General features: G+C 39.6%; 1 protein-coding gene across 1 annotated transcript; it reads right to left on the minus strand.

Annotated features, from left to right (window-relative positions):
• Nucleotides 1-7,243: 7,243 nt before the first annotated feature.
• LOC107782060 (uncharacterized) lies at nucleotides 7,244-9,156 on the minus strand. The gene is made up of 3 exons (XM_016602893.2): nucleotides 8,928-9,156; nucleotides 8,323-8,729; nucleotides 7,244-7,864 (listed from the first exon to the last, which is right to left on the minus strand). Exons 1-3 carry the CDS (start codon nucleotides 9,117-9,119, stop codon nucleotides 7,420-7,422), a joined length of 1,044 nt encoding a protein of 347 aa, XP_016458379.1. The 5' UTR covers nucleotides 9,120-9,156; the 3' UTR covers nucleotides 7,244-7,419.
• Nucleotides 9,157-9,615: the final 459 nt, after the last annotated feature.

A 9,615-nucleotide genomic window follows, 5' to 3' on the forward strand; every position in this document is an offset into this window, starting at 1 on the left:
TGATTTGGAAACCTCTCCACCCAATACAAGGCCTTCCCCCGTAGAGAGAAAGGGAATAGCCTCAACCGCGAAGCATCCTCAGAGATGTTGGTTTGTTTGCTCCCCCATCAAGTGTCAACAAACCCTTTCAAGTGCTTGTATAAATTTTGATTCGAAGCCCTGTCACGACCCTAAACCACTCCGGTCGTGATGGAGCCTATCACAGTATTAGGCTAGACGATTCGACAATTATAATATAAACATGTCTTTTTCTTAATTCATTTATTAATCAGATATTATCACAAATATTTCGTTTAAAAAATTCAAAACAAGCGGAAACAAATATGCAAAACATCAATTGCTGCCCGATCTCGGTGTCACTAGTCATGAGCCACTAAAATACAATCTGATACTATCTACTAAATACAAGATGAGTCTGATAAAAACAAATACTAATAGAAAGGAAGGAGAAAGGAAAGGCTGCAGACGCCGTGCAGCTACCTTGCTAACTCCGAAATGCTCTGAAGGTAAAGAACAACTCTCACTCGGATGCCCTGACACCTGGATCTGCATACGAGATGCATGGAGTAACGTGAGTACGCCAACTCAGTAAGTAACAATTATAAATAAAGGCTGAGTGCAGTGACGAGCATTTAGAATCAGATACATCTCATAACATAAAAATCTCGGTGGAAATAACAAAGTCAATTCAGTAATTAAATTCCGAACATCTCGTAAAAACTCCAATTTGGATGAAAGTTGTTTAAAACATTTGTTCAACATTTTCAATAGAGGCTCAGAATAAAAGGAGAGTGAAAATAGTAATTTCATAAAATAAGCCCCTCAGGCAAAGTATCACTCATATATATAGCCCCTCGGGCAAGCCTCTCAGTCACACGTGACTCAACTCTCATCAATCAGCACTTGCACTTAGCACTCACGCTCAATAGGTACCTTATAATAACTATTGCGGCGTACAACCCGATCCATAAATATATAGTCAACTGCGCTCACTGGGGGTGTGCAGACTCCGGAGGGGATCCTATAGCCCAAGCGCTATATCGCTGCGGCGTGCAGCCCGATCCAATATATCGCTGCGGCTTGCCCCCATATATATATATATATATATATATATATATATATATATATATATATATATATATATATATATATATATATATATATATATATTCCATATCCATAAATATATAATCCTCACCATCAAGCCCTCGGCCTCTCTTGGTTATCAACCTCACAGCCACTCGGGCATTTCAGTAAAAAAAATCATGGAATTCAGCCCAAACAACTTTCATATATTTAAAAGTAGAGTAATGAAATTGAATCAAACAATAAACAGGTAAAAATCATGACTAAAGATATGCCTTCAAATCAAAACAGTGTGAGGATAATAGTAAAATGTCGCGGAGGGTCCAAACAGTACGGTACAAAATTCCAAACATGGCATTTAGCCCAAGTTAACATAATCATTTCTAAAGCACATAGATATCATATAAAGTTTATCAAAACTATGCAACTCTATAGTTTCCATGGGACAGACCAAGTCACAATCCCTACTGGTGCATGCCCACACCACCTAGCATGTGTGTCACCTCATTTCTCAAAACAGTACGAAATTCTGGGGTTTCACACCCTCAAATCTAGATTTACAATCGTTACTTACCTCAAACCGGGCAAAACTCTACTCCGTGATGCCCTTAACTCTCGATCCGGCCTCCAAATGCTCCGTATCTGACCAAAATCAGTATAGTATCATCAATACACGCTAAAGGAATGGAACTCAGACGAAAAATAGACCCAGAATCCCGAATTTGCTCAAACCCGGACCTGGGCCCGCGTCTTGGAATCCAACAAAAATTGCAAAACTAGAAACTCCTTTCATTCCCGAATCTATACATACCAAAATCATCAAAATATGACCCCAAATGGTCTCTCAAATCCCCAATTTAAACTCTCCAATTTCAAGCCCTAATCTCCCAATTTCTTCTATAATTTTCCCACTAATATCATGATTAAACAATGGAATAATTGCCATAAACACAAGATATAATATCCAAATAGTTTACCTCACTGAAAACACTTAATTCCCTCTTGGAATCACAATCCCCAAGCCCCAACTCGTCCAAAAATGGTGAAGAAATGGCAGAAATTCGCGAAGGTGACCTTTTATACTTTCTGCCAAGCAACTTCCACATCTGCGGTCTCCAAGTCGCTTCTGCGATGCCACACCTATGGAAATTCCATCGCAGGTGCGGTTTCCACTTAAATTCCATAACCCGCTTCTGCGGTCAACATCTCGCACATGCGGCATCGCAGGTGCGGTCCTAGTGTGCACCTGCGGTTTTCCTCATCTTCCAAATTCTCTGCATATGCGGTCCAAATCTCACTTCTGCGAGTCTCGCACCTGCGGTCCCCAATCCGCAGGTGCGAAAATGACAAAAGCAGCAAAGTTCCGCTACTCAAACCAAGTTCCAATCTTTCCGAAAACTATCTGAAATCATCCCGAGGCCTCGGGGACCTCAACCAAAAATACGAACAAGTCATATACCACTATTCAAACTTATTCAAACCTTTAGAACACTACAAACAACATCAAAACACCAAATCCACCGCAGATTCAAGTCTAAGAACTTAGAAACTGTCAAATTCCACAAACAACGCCGAAACCTATCAAATCATCTTTGAATAACCTGAAATTTTGCACACACATCACAAATGACACAACGGACCTACTCCAATTTCCGGAACGCCATTCTGACCCCGATATCAAGATTTCCACTACCGATCGGAAAACGCCAAATTTCCAATTTCGCCAAATCAAGCCTAAGTCTACCATGGACCTCCAAATTACATTCCGAATACGCTACTAATTCTAAAATCACCTAACGAAGCTATCCGAACTATCAGAATTCACATCCGACACCTTCTACTCATAAGTCAACATCTGATTGACTTTTTCAACTTAAGCTGTTAAATAAGAGACTAAGTGCCTCATTCTATTCCACGACCACTCCGAACCTGAACCAACTAACACGATATGATGAAATATAGCTGAATAACACATAAAGAAGCAGAAATGGGGGAAACATGACTGTAACTCATGAAACTACCGGTCGGGTCGTTACATCCTCCCCCTCTTAAACAAACGTTCGTCCTCGAACGAGTCAAGAAACATACCTGGAACCTCAAATAGGTAAGGATATCTACTCCGTATCTCTCCCTAGGTCTCCCAGGTGGCCTCCTCCATGGGCCGACCTCTCCACTACACTTTCACTGAAGCTATACCCTTTGATCTCAACTTTCGGACCTGCCGCTTCAAAATAGCCACTGGCTCCACATCACAAGTAATTCACCATCTAACTGAACCGTGCTGAAATCTAAAACATGAGACGGATCGCCAATATATTTACGGAGCATAGAAACATGAAATACTGGATGCATACTCGACAAGCTAGGTGGTAAAGCAAGCTCATAGCCACCTCCCCAATCCTCTAAAGCACCTCAAAAGGCCCAATGAACCGAGGACTCAATTTACCCTTCTTCCTAAATCTCATAACACCCTTCATGGGTAAAACCTTCAGTAGAACCTTTTCCCCAACCATGTAAGACACATCACGAACCTTCTTGTTAGTATAACTCTTTTGTCTTGACTACGATGTACGAAGCCGCCCCTGAATCACTTTCACCTTGTCCAAAGCATCCTGCACTAAGTCTATACCCAAAAGCCTGGCCTCACCCGGCTCAAACCATCCTACTGGAGATCTACACCGTCTCCCATATAAAGCCTTATATGGAACCATCTGAATACTCGACTGAGTGTTTTTGCCCAATTTAGCTTTCTCAAGTCCAAATGGGTATTTCACAAAACAAGTTATAGATGCTCAAGTCGGGTCTTACTATCTCTAGATTCAACCCATTAATTGAGGCTATCAATCTCTTTGGTTCACCCCAATTTCTTGTTAGCCAAGTTTTCCTAGATTTAATCTCTCGTTCTCAATTAGAGACTAAGTAAATTAGGCATCAATCAATGTTTGCAACCATCATTTCTCAAATTCAAGTAAGAACTAGGCTAAATATCATATACCCAATCATAAATAAGCCCTAAATAAATCACCCATTAAGTACCCATACTAGGGGTGGGTCACAACCCTAGCTAAGGGTTTAGCTACTCATGGAAAATGAAGAAATTAAAGAAGAAACTAAGATAAAATCCATAATAGATGATTAAGGGAAGAAAATCTAATGTTAAAATATTAAATTATTACAAAGTTACCCAGTACAGTAAAGAAAAATGGCTATATATTCTGAGGTGCACCAAACTTAACCTAAAAATGACAAAAAGATCTATTTATACCCAGCAAAAATTATCGGACAAAATTGCCCCTGCGGAGGTTGTACGACCGCAAAATTATGTGTGCGGTTCGCACATTGAGACTTGGCTTGACAGGTTGGACTTCTGCGGCCGCACAATTCTGGGTTGCGGCCGCACTTCTTCAGCTTATGCAGACCGCACATTTCTAAGTGCAGCCGCACAATAATGGTGCAGTCCACACTTCTTGACCTTAGGCTTTGACATGGGGAACTTCTGCGGACCACACATTTCTAAGTGCGGTCGCACTCTTGATTCAGCAGCCGCGCAATAATGGTGCGGTCCACACTTCTTCATGGCCCTAAAATCCATCTCTCTGAACCTCATCTTCTGCGGCCGCACAATAATTGTGCGGTCCGCATTTTATATGGAAATTCTGTCAGAGACTGCCTCTTGTTCTGCGGCCACACTCAATATTGAGCGGTCCGCATTTTATCCTTTTGGCCTTGTTTTGGTCCTTGTCCAAAATTACTTCTTCTTGAGTTGATTTTTATCTCTTGAACTCATATTCCAACACTCCTGCAGGAAAGCACATTTCATTAGTTTTTTGGACAACCTTTAAGCAATTTTTAGCTGAACCAAAAGTAAAAGAGTGCAAATAAGTAGTTAAAATCTGTACTTAACAACCAACAAGTGAGGATCATCAAACTGGCGAGCCTTGATACGCTCCAACAATGAAGATTGTGCTACAACATAAGCAAGACCCGATTAGGCTCCAAAACATCCAATCTCACGAACCGATTGACCAAAGCCTGAACATCCATAGCTAGTGGCCTCTCCACTACCGGTAAATATGCCAAACTGCCCATGCTCTTAGCCTCCTACTAAATGTATCAGCCACTATATTGGCCTTTCTTGGATGATATAATATGGTTATATCATAGTCTTTCAACAACTCTAACTATCTTCGCTGCCGCAAATTAAGGTCCTTTTGCTTGAATATGTATTGGAGACTCTGATGGTTGGTATATACCTCACATGGAACGCCGTACAGATAGTTCTTCCAAATCTTCAGTGCGTGAACAGTTGCTGCCAACTCTAAATCATGCACAATGTAATTCTTCTCATGAAACTTCAACTATTGAAACAGGTAGGCAATCACCCTACCGTCCTGCACCAATACTTCACCAAGCCCAATATGTAATGCATCACAATAAACGGTGTAAGATCCCAAACCTATAGGCAACACCAATACTGGGGCTGTAATAAATACAGTCTTGAGCTTTTGAAAGCGCATCTCACACTCGTCGGACCATTTGAAAAGAGCACCCTTCTGGGTCAACTTAGTCAATGGGGTTGAGATAGATGAAAACCCTTCCACGAACCAGCGATAATAACCCCCTAAACTCAAGAAGCTCCGAATCTCTGTAGTTGAAGTAGGTCTAGGCCAGTTCTGAACTGCCTCAATCTTCTTAGGATCCATCTTAATTCAATCAGAAGATACAACATGGCCCAAAAAGGCAACTGAGTCCAACCAAAACTCATACTTTGAAAACTTGGCATATAACTGGCAATCCCTCAAAGTCTGAAGAACGATTTGGAGATGCTGGTCACGCTCCTCTCAACTGTAGGAGTAAACCAAAATATCATTGATTCAGTCAATCACAAAGGAATCCAGATCGGGCTTGAACGCTCGATTTATCAAATCCCTAAAGGTTGTTGGGGCATTAGTCAAGCCAAATGACATCACTAAAACCTTGTAGTGACCATACCGAGTCTGATAAGGTGACTTGGGGACATCCGATGCTCCAAAATTCACCTGATGGTATCCAAATCTCAAATCAATATTGGAAAAGACCTTGGCATCCTGAAGCTGGTTAGATAAGTCATCAATCCTCGGCAACAGACAATTGTTCTTAATAGTGACTTTGTTCAACTGTCGATAATCTATGCACAACCTCATTGATCCATCCTTCTTCTTCACAAACAACACTGGTGCACCCTTAGGCGAGACACTCCATCTAATGACTCCCCTATCCAGCAAATCCTTCAACTGTTCCTTCAATTCTTTCAACTCAACTGGAGCCAAACAGTATGGTGGAATAGAAATGGGTTAAGTGTCAGGAACCAAGTCAATGTAGAAGTCGATATCTCTGTTGGGTGGCATGCCATTCAAGTTATAGGAAACACCTCTGGGAACTCACGCACAACTAGAACCTAATCCATGGAAGGAACCTTCACACTGGAATCACGTATATAGGCCAAATACGCCAAAAAATTCTTCTCGACCATATGTCGAGCCTTCACATATGTTCCCCATGAAGATATTCTATAGGGTTGATAGGAACGTGGGCTAGGGTTTGCATGAGAGCATTTAATGTTTTGGGTTGTAGAAGTTGCACATAATTTTGCAATGAATTAGGGTTTGTAGTGTTTAGGGGTGATTGTGAGGGGGTGTTTGACGACTGACCAGTTGTCGGAGCAGTCATGAAAGGCTTCGAGATGGCTTCGTGATCAGTCGTCTCCAATCGCTTGTCGCCAAAGCCCTATATTTCTTTCTACAATTGGTATTTATCATATTTACACATTAATTTTTTTTTTTTGGCAAAAGAGAAATAGAGTCCCCTTTCTTCAATCTTGCTCCGCCCCTAAAGATAGGCAAATCTATAGTCAGTTTGGTTCGATTTTTTCCCGATTATTTTTTGCTTAAAACCAAAACCAAATCAATGTTGATCAGGTTTTAGAATTCAAAATCAAAACCAAATCAAACCAAAAGAATAACAACTTTTTTTGTCGATTTGATTCGGTTTTTGGATTTTTCATTAACACCTCTACTCAAGGCTTTTGTTCCTCGCTCAAGTCTAAAGAAAATTCGACAATAAATTGGAGCACAACTACCATCTTTATATATAGAACACATGAAGAGAAAATAACCCCTATGAATATATATCTAAGACCAGGCTTTCTACTACAATAATAACATGTGGCCGTTGTTCCTCATTTAAATCAAAAGTAATTTATATTCGACAACAAATTGGACCATAAGAATCTCCTACAATCTCTAATTATAGAAGGTACATGAAGAATAACCCTCGAATTAATTAGCAACATCATCAAGAGCAATCTTCTAGTATGCTAACAACCTGGAACCTTTGTTCCTGACTTAGATCTAAAGGAAATTCGACAAGAAACTGAAGAATAAGGTCCCCTCTCCTACTGTCTTCTTTAGGTTTAGGCATGCCTTGGCCTGGTATGATTTTCTGAAAACCTGGATAAATAACTTGGTCAAATGACATTGTCATTTCGTCTCCACCCAAAAGAGGTACAGTGATTATACAACCCGTGAGAGCCTGAACTAGAGGGACTTCAACTCCTAGCACCAAGTCATCTCCTTCTCTCTTGAACAATGGATGTGTTTTCTCATCAATCGAGAACACTATATCAGCTGGAAGCGTGCCTGGTCTCTCATCCCCCTTAACTTCAAATGTAATTTTTGTTCCTCTTTTCCATCCTGGCCTTACCTTTATTGTTACAACTTCCTCTTCTTTAACAATAAGCCTGCAGAAACATCACCATCATGTTTTCGCTAACTATATATACGGTAAGACTTCTCTGTAACAACATCCTATATATAGTCAAATCTCTTTATAACAGCCTTGTTTTTTTCGAATATTTTTGGATGTTATAGGGAGGTGTTGTTATAGAGAAGATATATTATAACTTAACATGAAGATCGGTCCCGGAAAAGTTTCGCTTTTATAGTGAAGTGTTGTTATATACGGATGTTGTTATAGAGAGATCTGACTGTAATAGTCATTCACTATAAAAGTCGAGTTATTCTCGGAACCAAATATTATATTATGTTATAATATATGTCCTCTATAACAGTACTTCACTGTAGCAGCCAAAAAAAATCGGAACAAACGAGGATGTTATAGAGAGGTTTGACCGTATTTAATTTGAAAACGTTAAATGCCCCGTGGTTGGAAAGGAAATTAAGTTAGACTAATACATACCCTGTGGTTGCTATGAAATCTCTTGTAATCATGACCTTCTTGACGCATCCATGGCACAACTCCTCAAGGGTACATTCCAGCTTCTTCTCGATTGGCTGAGGCTTTCTCCTGGAAGTCGACTGGGAAAAAATGATCGGGGTTGTGTTTCTTTTGCTCGCTACTTTGAATAGGTTTGGGGTATGATCTGATATTGGTGTGCCAGGAGTTGTGGGAGTGCTGGCTCCACTCATCGAAAAACATGGCATGGATGTGTAAAAATCTACTGTTGGACTTATCCGACTGGTCGTTCTCGAAAGGAGCGTGGGGCTTGAAATTTGTAACTCGTCCTCGTCTGAACTCTTTCGGGGTGTTTTTGCCACATCACTTTTCAATAAGTTTTCTTCGTCTCTCTTTTTCTTGCTAAGAACCTGCAGATTAAATATATTTCTCACATTATTATGGCAATAGAATAATTAATGTGAAACCTTCCCAAGGAATTAAATGCATAATCTTTTCAACTCTATTTGTAACGTCAACAACCTTTGGTGTTTTTTTTTCTTTTGATATTTTAGTCAACATATTCATCTTTATTTTATGCCTAAAATAGCGTCTAGTTACTTACGTACCCTGTAGGCCTCATTGATGGATCTAAACTTGTCTACGGCTTCAGTTTGATTGGACGTGTTTCTATCAGGATGCCATTTCTTGACAAGATGTTTGTAAGCTTTGCAAATATCTGGGAGGGATGCAGATTTTGAGATTCCAAGAATGCCATAATATTTTGCGGCCGAAATCGGAGACTTGGTCGATTCTCCCATGTCACACACAATTTTTATAAGTTTCCTATTACAAGCTGAAAATTGTGGAGAGAGAGAAAGGAATTGAAGGAGAGATTTTGTGAAAATGAATGTAGATAGAGAGGGTGACAGTGTCCGGACAAGTGTGTGACCGGGGGGAACGTAACTTAAGAACGGATCATTTTCTTTTACTAATGAAACTTGGCCTTCATATTCTTATTATTCTTAAGTTTGTTCTCTACCTCAAGACCTTTTACTAATATTAGTACAATAACAAGTATGAATATGATACTATTCAACTACAATTTTCAATTATACATATTTAAAGATTATAGAATAGAAAAAATGTTCGTTATGCTCTTATAAAAGCTGATATTTACAGATCCTTATCAACTTGTTCTATTTAAATATCAAAATCCAGATCATTTACTTAATTTTAAATAATTGTCATAATTGTTGATTAAGAGTGTTTATCCTAAAATTGGATAACAATTAAATTTGTATGCGGTTTAAAGGA

This window comes from Nicotiana tabacum, chromosome 6, assembly GCF_000715075.1.
Source record: "Nicotiana tabacum cultivar K326 chromosome 6, ASM71507v2, whole genome shotgun sequence".
NCBI lineage: Eukaryota > Viridiplantae > Streptophyta > Magnoliopsida > Solanales > Solanaceae > Nicotiana > Nicotiana tabacum.

Bases quoted from the DNA above. Each gene is read 5' to 3' on its own strand.
- LOC107782060 (XM_016602893.2), bottom strand. From the start codon at position 9,119: ATGGGAGAATCGACCAAGTCTCCGATTTCGGCCGCAAAATATTATGGC. The intron at 8,730-8,927 runs GTACGTAAGTAA...TTTAATCTGCAG, and splicing joins CCATCAATGAGGCCTACAGG to GTTCTTAGCAAGAAAAAGAG. The intron at 7,865-8,322 runs GTATGTATTAGT...ATGTTTCTGCAG, and splicing joins GATTTCATAGCAACCACAGG to GCTTATTGTTAAAGAAGAGG.